Below are 20718 nucleotides of genomic sequence, written 5' to 3' on the forward strand. Positions count from 1 at the left end.
ACCTCAAACCATTAAAAAAAAAATCACTCATAAAGTGACATAGAGCTGACTTTATATTTTCTCAGATGTCACCTTTGAAGTTATGTATACAGTGTAAGGTTATTTATACAACATAAAACCATGATGTGCGTGAAAAATTTAATACAATCTGCATTTGATTACGCACAGAGGGGGTTGGGGTTACTGTATGCAACTTTTTCCTTCAAATTACCATTCATACGCAAATTACCATTCATACATTGTTGGCAGCAAGTGAAGGCCAGAAATAGGAAGGCATTTCAAGAGCTCTCCTGGCTCCTCTCATGTAGATAGTGGGCTTAGATTTCACTCTGCTGCCTGCCGAGTGTTCCATCTTACCCTGCTGTAAGACAATACTTTCCAATCCACTTATCAATGTCAGGCCACACTTTTGTATCAAAGAAAGCCAGAATGAAATGATCAGATTTACAAACTTCATATAAAAGGGCTGTTGCTCACCATGGTTAGATAAGTACCCTGATGTACAGGGAGGATATTTTTTAAATGTTGCTATGAATCAGTCCTTGTTCATGTGTCTGCAGGAGTCTCATAGGTTATGTTAAACTCATTTTCCTCACTGTTAGACTTAAGAGGAAACCAGCTGTTTACTTTGAAACATACCCCATTGACAGTATTTTGAAACTTTATCAAAATTTTGTTGTCTTCTGGAAGAAACTTTCACACAACACTGGCAGGCTTGGGCAATCTAAACAAGTACAGGAGTGAGGATAGCGATGCTGGGAATGAGGTTATAAATTCCGCATAAGAAAGCTGCTAGGAAGTTTGACAGGGTTCAGACTAATTGTACTGCAGATTACTCTCAGTAAATGTTTGCACGGGTGATGCACGAGGGAGGTATGCATTGGGTTGTTTGAACTGATTCATAAATCAGAGCTGTTTCATTCACTTACTTGTTCCTGCAGGACTTTTAGTAATGCTTGTGTATGGGACTGCTCTTCCTTTGCTTGTTCCAATTCTGACTTTTTGTTGTTTAACTCCTCCTGGATGGTTAGCAATTGCTGTGAAATTAAAGGATATTTAGCATAAGTAGGATTGAAGGCCAGATGATTTAAAAATATCCACAATACCCATTCAAAATTATGAGTAGAAGATGTTTACATGTCTTGAAGCTTAATTCAGACCTCAGTTGTCCTTGTGTGTTTTCCACAGTAAGTATCAGGGGCATTGCAGTTTTGACACACTGTTAGGTTGTTTGTGATACTGATGCACAAAACTTGTTTTCAGATTTGTGAAGGCGTGATTATATTCCTTTGAGCAAATGCCTATTTGTAAAACTATATAGGATAGTGCTAATACATTACATTCATAGATGAAAAAATTATAATATAGTCATCTTGTCCACTGTTGCTTCATTTCACGTATTATAGTAAAGCTAGCTTTACAGTAACTCTATAAAGCTACTTTGCCAAGTGGCTGGGACCACAAAAGATCCTTTTACTTTCTCTGTTATGACGGTGATGTTTTATTAGATCAGCAGGACTGAAGTCCAAACTGCAATCAATATATCAGCTGAGAAAACTGCTGATATAAACTGTCAAAACACTAAGCTATGGCCTACGCTGCTATTTTTAAGCAGGGCCACTGAAGGGATTTTTGTAAGCCCTGAGCTTCCCTTGCCCTATCAACTGTAACTCATGTGAAGGCTTTCCTTGTCTGCCAAAAGCACAGCACTGTGCAGTGCGAATTCTTTGGGACATGGTGATATGTTAATATATACATAGGCTGAAGAATACATTCAAGAGCTGCAAAACGGGCCCTGGAAACAGCTCTGACTATTCAAACCTTCTTGACAACAGAGGACTAGTTCGAAAAGACAGAAGTGCATTTCTTCTGCTACTGTACATAACAATTCCTGTACTAATCATCTGGAAATGTTAGTGGATTCCTGCCATGAAGAGACCTGTTTCCAACAGCCAGGCTACTTGTTCAGGGCCTTGACAAGCTGGCTGCAGAGCTGCCTGGCCAGTTCCTAACCATCAAAGCCTGGAGAAACACTGACACTGGATTTCTCAGGCTTAAACCTACCAACTGGAAGGATTAAATTAAATCTCCAAAAACTACTGGTTTGGGCGGATTTTGTAGGGTAGGAAGTATCAGAAAAACGCACTGCTTTCCCTGGGGCTTGCTTGTTCTGCTAACTACTGTGGCACTGGGTATAAATGTAAGAACCTACTTTGGTCCCGTAGCATAAACAGTGATTTCTTGCAATTTTCTAAAAGCTCAGTGTGTCCTATTTCACCACCTACCCATGGAATAATCAATCACATGTGAGGTAATGTACACAATTCCACATGTGCTCACTTAACAATTTATGGGATTTAATTGTGCATCATTGATTAAAGTACAGAAACCAAGGAGCCCTTATTGCACTTTGGCACAGTGACAAGCACCTACATTGTGTCCAGACACTGGGGAATGGCTCTGTTCCTTCATTCACATTCCTGACTGGTGCCAGAACAGTTCCAAAGGGAACTGGTGCCCTGACTTGGGTAATGCTGAGTGAATTTTACTTCGTGAGACAATTTCAAGTCCAATCCTTAAACCTCTTTTGAAAAATGAGCCAAATGAAAGACAGGAAGTTGTCTTCAAAGGTAGGTAGTTTATGTTTGCTTATTATAGCGCTTGAGGTGGCAAAACCAAAAATAACTGATGTCCAGAAGAAGGGAGGTGGACATTAATAATGGTGTATCTGTATCATCAGACACTATGCAGCCATTTAAAATGAAGTTGCACAAATGTCTTCTAATGACACAGAAGAAGCTCAAAATGCACTGCTCAGCAAAAAAATACATCCAGATTACAAAATTTAACTTTGCAGCATATTCATAGGAAAGGATCTAGACGCTGTCTCTGGGTGGGTGGGTTCATGGATCTTTCTGTTTTGCTTGTCAATTTTCTGATATATCTGTAACAAATACACACTGCTTTAGTAATGAGAAAAAAATCAAATGAATTTAAGATTGGGGAAGAACAAAGAAAGGAATACTACTTGGACACATCTCTCTGCTATTACCAATACTGTGAATAAATAAGAGGGAGAAGTGCATTGGAGTCTTCATTTCACCCACACACTTACGACTCTTCCTTCTATTAAAACACACACCCACACATACCCCTTTCCCTTGACCACTCTTCTTCTTTTAGCCTCCCTCTTATCTCATCCATTCTTGGATTCACACTTTTTAAATGAAATGTCTTCCCTCTCATCAGTGTTTCCCTTTCTTCTTATGTGTAGGCAATCACTTCAATGATGTAGTGTCTAGACTTTTATTTCAATGTGTTTTTCCAAAACGTATATTGTTGTCGTTTTGTGTGTATTTTTATGTGATATTATGTTTCTTATTGTTTACTATGTTTTAAATTAGCATTATGTTTTTAAGATCCATCCATGTTACTATTTTTTGTTAATAAATGAATTTATTAAAAAATCTAATAGATTTTCCCCTTTTATTCCCCAAATGTGCTATACATAAGGAAACTTTGAAATTCCCTTGAGATTTTACTGAGCTTGATTTATTATTATTTTTTATTATACTTTAAGTTCTGGGATATATGTGCAGAACGTGTAGGTTTGTTACATAGGTATACACATGTTACTATCTTATGTATCTAATCCATGCTTCTGATGGGGTACATCCACCCCATTTTACCCAACCCACTCTCACAGTGAAGGCCATTCAGATTACCCCAATTCTTCCCGCTGTATACAAGCCTGCAATGGAACATGCTAGTACAAGTTCCCTTATGGCCCTATGGGAGGATTTCCCTGGGATGCGCATCCAGTGGTAGAACTCTTAGGTAAAAGAGTGAATTTGGCAAAGCTGCTCTCTGGGATGGTTATGCCAGTCTACCTGCCTGTCAGTGGTGTGTAAGAGCTGCTGTGCTCTACTGAATAATAACACTAAAAGCATTGTTCAGCTTTATAATTGTTGCCAGTTTAATAGAACACCAAGATTCTTCATCTTTGAAAAATTTTATAACTTCTTTGATTCCCTGTGATTTTAAGCATCTTATATACTTGCTAGCTATGGGGGTTTATTTATAATTTTTTAAATAGTCAAGAGCAGTGGTTCTTAATTCTGACTCTCCATTAATATTATCTGGGAAGATTTTCAAAAAAATACTTATTTCTGGGCCTGACAGAAGACCAATTGACTCAGAATATTGAGAGGTGGGACTCAGGCACTGATCATTTTTAAAACACCTTCACAGGTAATTATTCTAATGTGTAACTGGGGATGAAAACCACTGTATCCTGAAATGCTTATTTAATCTTGCTTATTTAATCTTCAGTCTACTATAATGTGACTTTAATCCCTAGTACTCTACTCAAACTGTTCTCACTACAGTCACCAGTGCCTTTCTAATTGCCAACTAGTATTCCACGTTCTTTTCTTCTCACTACACGCTCTCTCTGGGGGATTCTATTCACGCCCATGGCTTTAACTACACATCACATGTGCTGGTGCTTTACAAGACTGCCTTTACAGCCTCTGCCTCTTTCTTACCACCTATCAGACCCTTCACTTCCTGTGTTTCCAACTGTGCCCATTAGCACAGCTACCCTTCCCACCCCAACCAGTCTAAACCTCTTCCCCTGGTATCCAGAGTTAAAACCCTGAAGTCAATGCTGGCCCTTTCATCATCATCTTCACAACCTCTTTGCCGGTTCCTTGACCTTTTCTCCATCCCATCCTTGCTGTCATAGTAAAGGCTACCATCTCCTCTCCTCTGGGTTCTTCCTGTTCCCCCTGCCATTTACCCGACACTCCTGAGAGAGTTGACTTCCCATGAATTAAAGCACTCCCATGATTAAAAGTACTGTTAATTCTCTAACACCTATAGATAAAATCTAAACCACTAAACTCATCCTTCCCCAGACATGCCAGCTGCTTCCATGACTTGTGACAAGTTTCCCACTCAGAATTCTGCCTGGCTGATTCTTACTCATTCTTTAAGCACCACCTCAAATGTTACTTTTGGCCCAAGATCAACTCAGATGATGCCTTTGTAAAATTGAAAAGAGCCCCATCCTCTCTAGGTAGAGACAATCCCTTACCAGCCATATGCTTGGGCACTGGCTTTGAGGCTTGATTTCATTCCTATTTACCCCTTTGGCCAGCTGCACTTGTCCAGGGCAGAACCTACACTATGAAATGTGGTGGTATTGGGTTCTTCCTCCATAAAAATGTTCTCTAATCACTGAAGCAAAGTTAGTTCATCTATCTTCTTGCTTCCAAAGCATTTAATATGGTATACCACATTTCATATCTGTCTCCCCAACCAGACTACATTCACCAATATTAAGGTCAATGATTAGGTTACCTCTAATATATAATAGGTGCTGAATGAATAAATGAATAAATGAAGGGATAAATGAATGTTTGCTCGTTTCTCCACTTCTATGGGATTAAACCATGATCCAACAACAAACAGTAAAAAAAAAAAACTCCACCAAAACAACAAGAAAAACAACCCCCCCCAAAACCACCTTAGGAATGATAAACTACTAATGTATTGTTCTAAACATATGGATATATAAAACTTTTTGAGGAAAACAGCAGTTTCATTTAAGACATTTTGATTCATTACTTGGCAGTTACAGATATCCTTTTTAATCTGAAAAGAAATATTTCTCAACAGGCTAAAGAAATCCAATCAATGAATTTATAATTACGTAATTTATTCTTCAAATTTCACCACAATAAGCACAAAATCACCACTATCAGAAAAATAAAATCACTCCTAGACTGTTTTCTGCATTCTACAAAGTTAATGTGCTCTTTTGTTTTCAAGGTATAAACTCATAATCTAATATTTATGTATTCAAAACAATGGTGATTCAAAACTGCCACTCTTCATTTGACTAGAGGTCCTATAAAAACAGGGAGGTAGCTCACAACTAGATCATTTAAGTCAGCCTTTCTGGTCTTTTTCACTTGAAATTTATGAGTCTCTATAATATTCTTTCCAGTTTGAATTTTTAAGTACTAAAGTGCCTCAATTATAGAAGTTCATAAGCAGCTAGAACTTAATCAGAAGAGTCTCTTGGTTGGATTGGCTGATGATAGCATAATTTTAATTTAACATTTGAGAGCGTGGTATTAAACAGATGCACTATTACATTCTTTGGTGGTTGCAATTGAGTGTGTTCCAGTTAGACAATTATCCATATGCCAATCAAGTGGAAACACTTGGGCAGACCATAAGCAGGTAAATAAGTGCTGTACCTGACACATCTTGGTATTTCCAGGCCACTGATTTAATGGGATCATTTGTAATGCTCTTTGGGGATGTAGACTTCAGTATGTAATGGGTCTTTCTTTCTGACAAATTCAAAGAGCATTACAAATGTTATTTGGAGCCCTAGAATAAGTGAGGTCACATTTCCACTTTTACAGATGGGAGAATCATGGGCACATAGAGATTAAGTCATGTATCCAAGGTCATGCTGTCTGGGAGAGATCTACCACTTGCACAACTCAATTTTCCTACCTCAACCGGTGGTTTCTATCCTGGAAATTCACGCTGCGCTGTGAATTTGGAATGGAAATCAGAACATGCCAAACTTAAAATCCTCCTAGCAACGACTTCTATCTAAACATTCATCATTTCCACTTAGGAGCCAGGCCTGTTAAAGACATGCTTTTGTGTATACTTCTGTGAGCGGTGTGGTAAATTTGACGTCCCTTTAAGAACAACAACCCCTTCCTTGTCTTTTTTCTTAAATTGTATAATTTTGTTACCAAGGTGAAGTTTTTATATAGTTAACAGATTATATAAGGTTGGTTCCATGGAAGTCATAGATGACAGTGCAAATACCCTATGTGAAATACATCAGCCACATCTTGTTGTAAGCTGAAACTCACAGGATTGTGATTAATTCAGGAATCTTTGGCAGGATAGTGTGGGGTTAGGGGAACTTCTGTGGGATGGAGGAGTAGGTACGCTTTCTAAATTTACGTTGGTGGTGGGTCAGGTAAACTAACACAAGGTAGATATAGACAGTGACTGACACCAACACACATACACACACACACACACACACACACACACACACACAATTTCTTTTCTTCTTCTCTTTGTTTCAGGATTTCCCCAGTGCTTGGCTCTTTGTTTAGTTCTAAAACAATCTGCTAATATTTATTCATTCATTCCTTTAGTTAACACTGAGCTCCTGCTGTGTGCATGGTACTGGGATGGGCAATGTGAAAGATACAGAGGAAACAACAGTAAGTAGCCTCTCCTCTAGATGGTGGGTCACAAAGGTTCTTACATGTACATGATAACTAAGTCAGGACAGTACAAAGTACTCTTATAATGGCTATAACTGGTATGGTTTCCATAGGAATCCAGGAGATTTCTAGGGATCAGTTTAGGGGTCAGGAGAATGAGCTCAGGGGATCCATCTTGAATCACAACTTGTTCCACTTATTAGAAATGAGCCACTGAATATTCACGATAGTAGCCTGGAAATATTTGAACCCACAGAATATTATCAATTTAAATTCAATGTGTTTTTACTCTTTTGGTTCAGTTTTAATAACTATTGTTCCATCTCTGTAACTTTGCTATAAATCAGATGTCCTACTCAGTGGGATAATCCTTTAAGGCTAGTAGAGTATCACCTAAGGAAATGAGGCCCAGAGGTTTCCAAAGGGAATTCTCACCAAAGGCAATGGTGGGTGTGACTGTGTCTGATGGTCTCATCCCAGCAGTCCTTTTAACATTTGCTCTACATGGTGATAACCATGAGAGTGTCCTGCCCCATCCTGCCTCTGTATCCTGTTGCCAACCTGATTTTTCCCAGTATTTCAGCCTGCAATCTGAACTCCACCTGTGACCAGCTCTGCCAGATCCTTGTCCTACTGTAGAGCTTGAGATGGAAGTATACACCCCTTAATCCCCTTTCTCTTGGTGGGATCCTGTTACATCCCACCACCCCACAGCTTACTGTGTCTTCATGTCTCCCCAGGACTCTCCAGACCATCCACTGCTCCATCAAGTTTTGGTTCTCACTGACTTCAGAACTCTTTAGGAATGTCAGCCTTAGGTCCCGCTGATGAGGTCTACCTATGCTTGTTTTCCATCTGACACTGAATCCTGAGCTAATCCCTGATTGTTAGAGAAAGTTTGAGATGTAAAAAATCAAGTGAACATTATCGCAACCTAAGAGCAAGGCTTTGCCTAAAGGCAAACACATCTAACAGGATTTCTGACAGAGAAGAGAACCTGTCTCTGGGGAAGGACAATCATTTGCCACCTGGTATCTACAATGCTCACTTTTCTCCTTGGGAAAAAAGGAATTGAACTAGCTTGAATTTTCTTGTTACATGGGCTGGTAAGACTACTCAAGACCTACTCTAGTTTAAAATGTCATCTGCTTCCACCTGGGGATGAAACTGCACTCAATTTACACTAAGGTATAAGGGCATCGAAGCCTATGGCCAGTGTATTAACCCTGGTGCCCCGCTCTCTGCCTCAGGCATGGTGACCCCTGGGGGAGAAACATCTCTTGGAGAGAACTCCACCATTCAGATGACTGATAACAGGAATGCTGGATCATAGAAATGAAATTGTGTTCAGAGCCTAATATCCTATTACACTAGGCTATACATATTTAATTCCTTGGGTCTTTCCTCATAAATCAATTCCTTTAGGCCTTTAATCTCGTCAATATCTTTTCTGATATTGAATTTTAAATGCCATTCTCATTGCTAGGCAGAAAGGCAATCTCTCGTTCGTGAGGAGATCAGGCTTCATTTATAGCTGAGAGATGGTGGGAGCATGGCCTTGTTCCCTGACTCTGCTGTTAAGATCCTAATGTCAGCCAGACCGCACGGCCCAGGTGCAGGCCTGCCTAGGTTGATCTCTGAGAGGTCAAGACAATGAACCCTGGGGTCATGCCTATCATTATGCTGGGAGCCTGGGACAGCTACGGAGAGGAGTGAGAAAGCTCAAGTAAGTGTTTCCAAGGGTCTGGCTTCTCATGGGGGTGCCTGAAGCATGAAGGACCCTGCTGACCCCTGACCTGGCAAGGATTCCTGTGGACCGAGTAAGGCATGAGATGAAGGATGCACACCGTGTGTGTACATTGAGCAATATCTCCCAGGGCAATGGTGAAGGGAGGACACAGGCTGTGTGTTCTCTAGGGGAAGAGAGGGCATGGAGGAACTCCAGAGAACAAGGACTTAGAGCTGAAATGTTTCCAGGTTCCCCAGGGCTGGCCTGGAATGCAGTCGGATTTCCTCTGCTGCAGAGAAAAGGAAAAAATCCAAGAATCTTTGAGCCATGAAAAATTTCCAAAGGGAGGAGTGAGCTTTTTTTAGGACCTCAAGAGGCACAGAGAGGTTGAGAAAACACAGGAAGCCATCTGAGATGCAGATTTGAGGGCCTAAGTCTGCAGGAAGTGGCGGGGCACCAAGGACGGGGCCTGGGCTACCTGCCTCGGTGTAGGAGTTAAGCAGGTACAATTGTACAAAATGTAAAAACAATAATAAAACTAAAGGTATATCCATTTATCATCACTATGCACCAGCAATTCTAAGTAAAATCACTGATAAAACTCTCTTTCCTCATAACAATCTTTTGCTGATCTAAATTCTAATTGTTGCCATTACTGTTAAGATTTAATAATATGTACGTAATCTTCAAATTAGCATATTCTGTTGCTTGCCCTTTAACAAACATTTTATGTGGAAACTGATTTGGAAAATTTTCTAGCTTTGGAAACTGATTTGGAAAATTTCTAGTCTGCCCCAGCTCTCTCTCACACATGGACTTAGCTGCACATATTTGTTCTGATTTGAGCTTGCTTTGGATACAGTGTCTCCAGCCTCCTGTAGCACTACATATATTCTGCATTCCTATACTAGATTCAAAATAAACAATGACAGCACAGTTTTGCAAAGATGATGAACTAGAACTTGAGCTACTTCCATTCATCCCACAGGACCACTCTGAGAATTTTTATGTTTAAAATTTAAAACAATGAAACATTTTTAGTTGGCAAGTGAAAATTTTAGTTCATATGTGAAATATGTTTACGTTTCAGTATTTTTAAAATTGAAAATTTTTATAGATTGCTTGCTTTAAAACTAAAAGACAAATCAAGAAAATGTTACATCAGAGACACAATACTTGCCTAAATTGTGCCCTTTGCATTTGGTTTTATTAATACTTATGATTTACTGGACAATTATTTACATACAGCAATATGTTAACTATAATCAAGAATCAAAGTTCAAACTGTTAGGTAAACTATTGAATAGATAGTTGCAATTTTTTCCTTTTATTACACTATTTTATTTTCTTGCTGGCATAAATATACATGAAGTTCAAAAGAAAAAAAATTTAGTCTGCATTTCTTTCTTGGCCATTATTATTCATTCCATTTTATGATAATTAATGAAAATAATGGTGTCTAAATTTAGAGGAGGAAATATTTAACAAAGGATCCTCTGAGTGTTAAATTTCACTAGGTGCACAATTATCAGGCTGCCAGTGCCTGAGACTGGGAGAGTCATGACCTTGGCCTGTTGGGCTAGGGGCTGGGTAGAACTGTTTCATCAGACAAGATTTTAGAGACCATTTCCTTTGCTTGAATGTGCCCCTGGGAGGGACTGGTGTGAAAGACAGATGCTTCGTGGCATTCCCATAATCCACTGGAGTTACTAATTGTGATATACTATATCCCAATATGGCAACATTATTCTGAAAAGAAATATAGTCAAGGACTGGCAAAAAGGCAAAAATGAAGCTGCATGTCGGCATTTCAAAGGCTAGTGTGATTAGCTCCATTATCAGCTTGCTGTGCAAGCTTGAACAAGCTACTGCTCTGGTCTCCTCTTTTCCCCAAGCCTTCTATCCTTACAACTGTCTCATGAGGAATTATTTATCATTTGCAAAGCAAGATATCAATGAATTTCTTGACTACGGAACACAGTAAAGGTGGATGTAAAAGTGGTTTGGAAGGCTCTAAAATCTATTTTCTCTTCTACAGATTATTTTCTTAACACTAATTTGCAGGGTCATCTCAGGTTCCCATTTTTCACTTTCTTCACATGTTAAATAAATATAAGAATACTTACCAGTGGGATACTGTATGACTAAAGAACATGCGTTAAGTATGTGAGGCTCCTTGAATGGCAAAAGGTGCCCACTGAGTTAAATGAAAGTGCTGTCATTATCCTCTTTGCAAAAATGGAGACACTAAGACCCACGAGGTGAAGTGACATTTAAGTCATATGAGTGGGCAGTACTGGGGATTAATATTCAGAGAGAAAGGTCGGTTGTTCAGCCCCAGCCTAGCCATGCTGGGTGCCCTCCTTCAGCCCATGCTTAAAACATAGGCCAGCCAACTTGAATTATGTTTAAAATTTAAAACAATGAAACATTTTTAGTTGGCAAGTGAAAATTTTAGTTCATATGTGAAATATGTTTACGTTTCAGTATTTTTAAAATTGAAAATTTTTATAGATTGCTTGCTTTAAAACTAAAAGACAAATCAAGAAAATGTTACATCAGAGACACAATACTTGCCTAAATTGTGCCCTTTGCATTTGGTTTTATTAATACTTATGATTTGCTGGACAATTATTTACATACAGCAATATGTTAACTATAATCAAGAATCAAAGTTCAAACTGTTAGGTAAACTATTGAATAGATAGTTGCAATTTTTTCCTTTTATTACACTATTTTATTTTCTTGCTGGCATAAATATACATGAAGTTCAAAAGAAAAAAAATTTAGTCTGCATTTCTTTCTTGGCCATTATTATTCATTCCATTTTATGATAATTAATGAAAATAATGGTGTCTAAATTTAGAGGAGGAAATATTTAACAAAGGATCCATGAATTAACACCATTCATGCAATTCACAAGAGAAGGTGTCAAATACCTTGCTGAAGTAGGAACATGTATCAGTGATATTCTCTCCCTTGCCTTTGCTGGCAGTTCTGCTGCAAATGATAATCCAATTTGCTTGGATTTATTTATTCTTATCACTTTTGTTTTTTGCAATTATGTGAGGTGGTCATCACCCAACCTCTGGGCATGTGTACAGTTGTTAATGTAGAAATTTAAAATATTAACATGCTTTCCAGCCAGGTTGGCCCATTTACTTCAATCAAATAAGAACTTGATTGAACAGCTGGGTCTTGCACTATGCCCTGAAGGCCAACAGAAATTTGTTCTTTCTTTACAGATTTTATAACCTAGTCATGATCGGAGATTATGGCTAGAAGAACCCCTATGGGTGACCTGTAACCAAAGGCCTGTGGCCCTCTTTGGAGGTACCTTTTGCAAAGTGATCTGGGCCTCATTCAGTTTAGCCACTGGAGAACCAAACGATAACTTGTTTTAGCATCATTAACAACAGATATTACCATCATCACTAGTCTCTTTGGTTGCAGGTTTAGGAAAGAAGCTTTTGCCTTAATGATTATAGAATAAGAATATGTGTTGGGGTCCAGAGAGCTTTTAGTTGAATCTTAATGGTGAGAGTTGCAATGATCTAGCCTGTTTTGCAGATCATTGAAGAGAGAAAATACAGCTGAAGGTCTGATCCATCAGCCATAGATGTCTGACTAAGGATGGAAACTTTATTATGGATTTAGAAGGTCTGTATCACCTATATTACTTAACTCCTAATAATTGTAGAACTTTAGTGAAGTTAATCCAATGATTACAATATTCCCAATTTTTCTTTGTTAATACAAGTAAACATTTTTATGACTAGGAGAATCACACATTTAGGGGCAGGGTAAAAAGAGAAGAATAGCCCTGAACTTAGCACATTTAATCTTTAGGGGGCTCTGGAACAAGATATGTAAATAAATGGGCACATTCATCAATCACTAAGGGGAGTGAGAGGGAGAGAAAGTTTGCTCCTTCCCCCAAAGTTTCCAAGTTATTTAAAAGCATTTAGGCTGGTCTGGAACCCAACATTTTAGGAGTGTCAGAGTAACTAGAACTTTTGGAGGTCTCCAAGTTTCACCTATTCCCTACTCCAGGGTCAAGCCCTGGATGAACTGGTGAGGGCTGCATTAGACAGGAACAGTTTCCTCACAGGCTTTCAACCACCTGTAGCAACTACTGAACTTCTGAACTATCTCAGATTTGCCCTGTCTTTGAACTTCAGACTCTCTGTAAGGAAAAATAATAATAATAGCAGCAGCAGCAGAAAACCTCAACAAATACTGCCATTGTGAAATGTGCCACATATTCTTAATACCTGCTGCTGAAATCTATCTGGCAAAATACAATACAGCACCACCATCTTGCATAGATTCCAAAGTATAGAAAATTATCATCTTAAACCAATCTCCTCTGCTTCAGAAACATTAAATATAGAAAGCATTAAAGAAGTGAGCTGAGTTAGACCCTTTGCAATAAATGGTGTCAGCATGGTCATGAATGATAACAGCAAAAAAGGCTTCCAAGATATGAAAATTAAGAGAAATTAGAGCCCTAGCTTCACACTTATTATCAATATCCACATGCCTGTGATGAAGTGCTCCTCTAGCTTTAGCAATCCCCCTACTCTCAGTTGGCAATTGCATACATTTTAACATTGCATGTGATGTTTACCCGTGAAAATTTCCAATCACAAGTTTTGCTGAAGTCATCTGAAAGTCCAGCTGCTCACAGTGATGGCATAAAAAAGATGATCATTTGTGATATATGGGTACTTAAGTTTTCACTGTAGAAATAGGGGAGGGATAACACCAAGGTTAGTGTTGATGACTTTTCAAAAGGGAAGAATAGGGAGACCACATTTTTAGGGTCTGCTAGTAGACTTCATGTAGCAATCTTCTTCTGTTTCCAGGAACAATATGAAAATGTAAATCATGATACAAGGCAAATGACATAAATCAGTTACATTCTAGTCCAAGAGATTACAAGAGGATTGAGAGAGATTATATTGGGATTAATCTGGGAAGGTTAGATCACATTTTGTCACTGAGGTTGCTGGGGATAACCTTTAACAGGATAAGAAAGTTCCTTTCTATTCCAAGTTGTTAAAAGCTTCATTTTTCTTTGGTTGTTTTAGTTTAAAATCATGAATGGATATTTGGTGGCCATCAAAATGATTGTATTATTCTGGTTTTGCCTGTTAATGAGATACATTACATTGATAGATTTTTCAAATGTTGAACTAACCTTGCATTCCTAGAATACATCCAATTTGGTGATTTATAAAATACCAGATTAATTTTGCTTTTCTAAAGGAATTATAAATCTTTGTTTATAACTGAGCCTGGCCTATAATTTTTTGATTTTAACTTTTAACTGTCCTTGTTTTATTTCAGTATTAAGTATACTAGCCTTATGAATTAGTTGGAAAGTGTGTCTTCCTTTTGTGTTCTCTGAATGAGTTAAAGATTGGTATTCTTTTTTTCTTGTTTTTTTTTTTTTTTTTTTGAGACAGGGTCTTGCTCTGTTGCCCAGGCTGTAGTGCAGTGGCTCAACTGCAGCCTCAACCTCCTAGGCTCCATGATCCTCCTGAGTAGCTGGAACTACAGGCATGTGCCACCATGCCTGGTTAATTTTTTAATTTTTTGTAGAGACAGAGTTTTGCCATTTTACCCAGGCTGGTCTCAAACTCCTGGGCTCAAGGGATCTGCCTGCCTTAGCCTCCCAAAGCGCTGGGATTACAGGCATGAGCCACCACGCCCACCCTTGGTATGATTTTTCTTATGTTTGGTAGAACTTGCCTATAAAGCAATTTTGGGTCTGTTGCTTTGATATAAAATGTTAAGCTATTGGCCAGGCACAGTGGCTTATGCCTGTAATTCCAGCACTTTGGGAGGCCGAGGCGGGTGGATCACAAGGTCAGGAGTTTGAGACCAGTCTGGCCAATATGGTGAAACCCTGTCTCTACTAAAAAAATACAAAAATTAGTTGGGCATGGTGGCACGCACCTGTAGTCCCAGCTGCTCGGGAGCTGAGGCAGGAGAATGGCTTGAACCCAGAAGGCAGAGGTTGCAGTGAGCCAAAATCACGCCACTGCATTCCAGCCTGGGCGACAGAGCGAGACTCGGTCTCAAAAAACAAAACAAAACAAAACAAAACAAACTATTCAAGCTTTCAATTTCTTTCCAATTCAGTTTTGATTAGTTATTTTTTCCTATTGAAATTTGTATCACCAAAGTTAAAAAATTTATCATAAAGCTATTCCTAATATTCTTATATTTCTTTAGTCTCTGTTGCATCTATAGTTATACCTCATTTTTAATACTGTTCTTAGGTTGTTCTCTTTTTTTCTTGATACATATTGCCAAAGATTTTCCATTTTATTCATCTTTTCAAACATTTGGCTTTGTTGATCTTCTCTATTGTATGGTTGGTTACTATTTATTTTAGTTATTTTTATTCTTTGTATTATCCCCTCTACTTTGTGTTTATTATTTTTTGTTTGTTTATTTGAGACAGGATCTCACTCTGTTACCCAGGCTGGAGAATACAGTGGTGTAATCATGGCTCCCTACAGCTTTGACCTCCCAGGCTCAAGGGAATTATCCCACCCCAGCTTCCCAGTTATCTGGGACCACAGGCATGTGCCACTATGCCTAGCTAATTAATTTTTTTTTTTTTTTTTTGTACAGATGCGGTCTCAGTATGTTGACCAGGCTGGTCTCAAACTCCTGGGCTCAAGCATATCCTCCCGCCTTGGCCTCCCAAAGTGTTGAAATTACAAGTGTTAGCGACTGTACCTGGCCTATTGTTTTCTTTCAATAGAAATTGGATGCTTACCTTACTGTTACTAGTTTTCTTTTTTCCTAAAACAAAGTTTTAAATTTTTCCTCTAAGTTCTGCTTTAGCTGCATCCCACAAGTTTTGATATATTATGTTTTAATTATCAGTTACTTCTAAGTATTTTTAAGTTAATTCTGATTTCTTTTGGAAGCTGTAAAAACGATGTATGTTTTAAAATTTCCAGATATATGAAATTTATTTTAGTTATCATTTTTGGCACTGATTTCTAACAATTTAGTGTGGTCAAAAAATACAATACCACTCTTTTGACATCTGTTGAGATTTGCTTTAAGGCCTAGTATGGGATTAATTTTTGTAAATGTTCCCAGTATATTTGAAAAGTATGATTTTCTTTATATGTCCTACATATTGAGCTTATAGTAGCGTATATTTACAATGTTATGGACTTCACAGTTAGGCCTTTACAAAAACTTCCTGAAAGTGAAGTTAAGTGGCACTGAAGATAAGAAATACAAACCATTAGGAAAGAAATATAAACACCAGAGGGAAGAGAACAAGGTGCACAGAGAGTGAGAGAACAAAATCATGGCATACCACCCTATGTTTAAATGACTGAAAAATGTGTAACACACTGGCTCAGCAAATGACTCAGTATAAAATGTAAATCATGGGTGGAAATATACATATCTTAATACCATGAATGAGAATTCCAAAGCTGGCCAACGAAACCCACTCTGACTGAATCCCTGAGTGATACCTGGTTTAAAATAAATTAAGACGGTAATGGTGGTGGAGGGCATAAAAAATAGAATGTAGTTGTGTGGTGGGTCAGCAGGATGAGTTAAGAGAACAAAAGGAAGAAGAAAATAAGATGATTTTTTTTTTATCTCTTTGAAAAGTCACTGTGTTGGTCTTTCATTTATAAGCACTACTTATTACACTCTTCCTTGGAAACTTACTGCCAAAGTTCAAATATACTTTCTTCTTTATTTTCTTCCCCAGTAAATAAGGCTGTTGTGGCTATTTGTTAAAGGTATGTGTGTCTGTGTGTGTGTGTGTGAAAGAGAGAGAGGGGAGATAGGAATAGAGACAGAGACACCGAGAAGAAACAGAAAGCGCAAAAACTGGAAACTGGAGAGGTAATGAGAGGCAATTATAAAAGAGGAGATAGAAATATGTAGACAAGGAGAGTCAGAGACAGAGACACAGAGAGAAGAAACAGAAAGTACAAAAACCAGACAGTAATTACCAGATGGAAGAAGGTGCATATAGATAAGAACTTGATCATCCAGGGTGTTTTCACTGATCAATTGAGTGAGATGGGTGGTCTGTAAAGTGAGGACCAGATTGGGCACTAACTTGTTTAAGTTTCCCTTGATGACTATTCAGGGTGCTTTGTTAAACAGAGGAGAAAACATAGTCTTTAACTAAGCATCTAACATCTTGGAACTGAATTCCCAATTCCACACTTTGGTTACAATTCCAGACACTTTAACTGACTAAGTTTGGCTGTTCTATTGGCCAGTATTTAAAAATGATTAACACTCTATGTTTATATGTATATGGAGAAAAAGACTGAAAGGCTATATGTAAATGTTAGCAATAGTTATATCTAGGTAGTGACACTATGAATGATTTTTATTTCCTTTTATATGTTTCTTTTATGTTTCCTAGTTTTGTGCATTGAGCATAAATTCTTTTGTAAAATGAAAAAATAAAACAAAAATTTAAATGACAAACCGAGACTCAGGAAAACTGCTACTCCCACCTATATTTCTCTTCCTCTGTGCTTTCTCTTAGTCATATAAAAAGGATTTCTTTTTGCCAAGGCAGGCAGATCACCTGAGGTCACGAGTTCGAGACCAGCCTGGCCAACATGGTGAAACCCCGTCTCTACTAAAAATACAAAAATTAGCTAGGCATGGTGGCAGGCACCTGTAATCCCAGCACTCGGGAGGCTGAGGCAGGAGAATAGAATAGCTTGAACCTGGTAGGCAGAGGTTGCACTGAGCTGAGTTTGCGCCATTGCACTCCAGCCTGGGTGACAAGAGTGAGACTCTGTCTCAAAAAAAAAAAAAAAAAAAAAAGAGGAAATTTTCCCCCCTCTAATTCTTCTTTCTTCTTTGTTCCAATGCTGTATTTCTCTGCCCCCCATCAAACTTCTCCCTGCATTTTCTTCACTGCTTTCATTTCTGATGAGAAGGGAATTGGCTGGTCTTCCTAATCCTCATGTTGTCTCTCCTAGCCAGCTGCATAGAGGAAAGCCCTGGAGCATGAAGACCCCCAACTGCGGCCGGAGTTGAAATGGGTAATTACATCAGTTTGGCTGGGAGCAGGACACCTGCTATAGACAGAGCCATGTGGCTGGCAGGGTTCAGGGCTTCAGTGTGAATGAGTCGGCTTCTTGGCATTGGTAGACTAGAAAGAAATGAAGTCAAAGCCAGACCACAAAGAATCATTTTAGTGTCCGTAGCTGGAGGGAGAAAGATGACAATGGTCAGCATGGAAGGCCAGTATATGTCTGCAGCAAAAGTCCGCTTTGATGTATTACATTTAAGAAAAGATCCATTTCACTATAAATCTGGTACTCATCATGTGATATAGATTGTAAATCAGGAGGCAGTTTCCAAAAGAGGTAGTGAAAGGGAAGGTCATTCAAAGGTCATCCAAAGACTGCCAGGAACACAGTGTTGGGAAAAGCAGAGCTCCTTTATCCTGGGAATGGAAGTCTACTGGAAAGTCAGGATTTCCCATTGCAGACATCAGGGAAAGCAGCAAAAGGCAGAAGGCAAATGATTTTAATAGTCTGCAGGGCAATGCCATTAGTTTTGCCCCTGGCTCCTACATTGATTCGTCTGCTAGCCTCATTATTTTGAGAAGGAATGATTACTAATGAGGATGCATTTGATGATCAGATTAATTAATGGCAGAGCAGGATAACTAATGATATGAAGCCTTTCATAGTTAAATTTTATTAGGGCTTCTCTTCCCCTTCCCAGAAGTGAAGAGATTTATTTTCATGATTCAAATTTAATAAAAGCTGCATGTATGTTACTTTCCTTTCGCAGGCTCTTGCTCTGCTGATGCAAAGACCAAATTAGGGGCTATGACACAGAGTCAGAAAACAGGCAATGGGTTTTTGCCAGTAATATTTTAGCAATCTCCAAGCATATGAAGGATGGAACTTCTTGTCTTCTGCTGTCTTGACGACTGCAGTTCTGAAGCACTGTTTTCAGGGTACACTCTGGAAAGCCATGGTGTGGGGTTATAGAGGGAACACAGGGGCTGGGGTCAGACAGGCCTAGGCTGCAGTTCTGACTCTACGTGGTGTACCTGTGCCCTGGGTCAGTCACCTGCACCTGACACCTCTAGGTTTCAGTTTCCTACTTGACACACTGGGACAGTCACATACCCCTGAGTTGTTGTGAGGACTGCATAAAATAACGTGAAGGTGCTTTTATGAGTTAACTGGAGAGACTGGGCCTTCCTGTTGTAAGGGGCATTGGAGTAAACAGCACAGGCCACCCTGTGTCAGGAAATTATGCCCTAGACTTGTCCCGACTAACTCTGTGAGCCTGAGTCTTCTTTTAAGCCTCAACATCTTTTCATATTTTCACCTGGAATATGGCAATGACAGTTCACATTTGTGAATAGCTTTTCAAAATGTCGTCACATATATGATCACATGTGATGTATGATTTTATCGCAGCAAGCCCTTACTGAGGTTGGAGGCACCTGGTCTCCAGGAGAAGAACTGGAGGTCCAGACATCCTGACTTTCCCAAAGAAGTACAGAAAACAGTGAAGCTGGAGTCACATTTTCCTTCTACTAGTTCAGTGTTTTCATTTCATTATTCACGCCCTTAGGTGGCATGAGTACGGCTTATCTTCTTCCTCATCTTATGACCTCTGGTCAGTGAAGACAGCAAGATAGTCAGTGGCCCATTCTCACTCAAAACTGCTAAAAAACATATAAGGAGGCTTCCTCTCATCTTCATTTTAAGTCTTTGTATCTTGTCCAGAATCAAAAGGGAAAGTGCTCTGAAGACTCCCAAACCTCTAACAGATGTCATGTGTGATCATTTCAAACAGGTAGGGCTTTGTAATGTAAATCCCTAGGCTGAGAATTGGAGAATTGGTTTCTATTTCTGGTTCCAAACGGAGCCAACCGTTCCTTCAAGAGTCTCACACTGAGGTGAGATACTTACCTTCTTGGGATGTACCAGGAGTGTAATCTGCAAATGTCAGAAAATGCACACACTGCCAGCAGGAACCCTACAAATGACCTTGAACAGCCTAAGGTGCCAAGGAATTATGAGGATTATCATCTTGTGGCCTGTTATTATAATGCACCATCCCAATATTCTTGGCCGAGGAATGGATAAAAAATGAAATTACAAACCCTGGAGTAGTTAAAGGAAGACCATGGTGGACCCCAAATTTGGCAACTCTTGTGAACCTTGATGTTTAAGTCACTAAACCTTTTTAAAGCCATGTAATCTGAGAGATGTACATGTTTTATGATTTTTCTGATTCTAGTAAAATGTCAGTGGCTTTTAATATGAATGTGGGAAATGTCTTCTGCATTTCCCACATCCATATTCTATTCTATCCTATTCAGAAAGAAAGAAACTTAATCTGGGTTGTCGAAGAATCAGATAAACATGGGGTATGTCTTTGCAGCCACAGCTTGTAAAGACTCCAGGTTTTTATATGTGTGTAAGTGTCTATTTATACATACACATATTTATTTTTTGAGCTTTTTAAAGCTGAATATTTGACTACTTGTACATGACAGTCTAAGAGAAAGCTCCTTTCTCTACACTGTAATAAGATTTTCTTGCCCTGTCCAGTGATACTGAATTATTTTCTGCACTAATGTATAATCTGTCATATATTAAAGATATTAGGATATCATTCTTCCTGAATGAGCCAATAACCAGATCATTGTGTATG

The 20718-nt window shown here is 38.8% G+C and overlaps 1 protein-coding gene across 3 annotated transcripts in view; it reads right to left on the reverse strand.

The window, feature by feature from the left end:
• Positions 1–20718, reverse strand: part of ENOX1 (ecto-NOX disulfide-thiol exchanger 1) — a 597960-nt gene that overhangs the window by 59220 nt on the left and 518022 nt on the right. For all 3 annotated transcript variants that reach the window (XM_030813342.1, XM_030813340.1, XM_030813341.1), the window contains one exon: positions 930–1037. In XM_030813342.1, coding sequence (XP_030669202.1) covers positions 930–1037 — 108 coding nt within the window. The remainder of the gene's footprint in view (positions 1–929; positions 1038–20718) is intronic.

The sequence above is a fragment of the Nomascus leucogenys genome, chromosome 5, assembly GCF_006542625.1.
Source record: "Nomascus leucogenys isolate Asia chromosome 5, Asia_NLE_v1, whole genome shotgun sequence".
Classification (NCBI taxonomy): Eukaryota; Metazoa; Chordata; class Mammalia; order Primates; family Hylobatidae; genus Nomascus; species Nomascus leucogenys.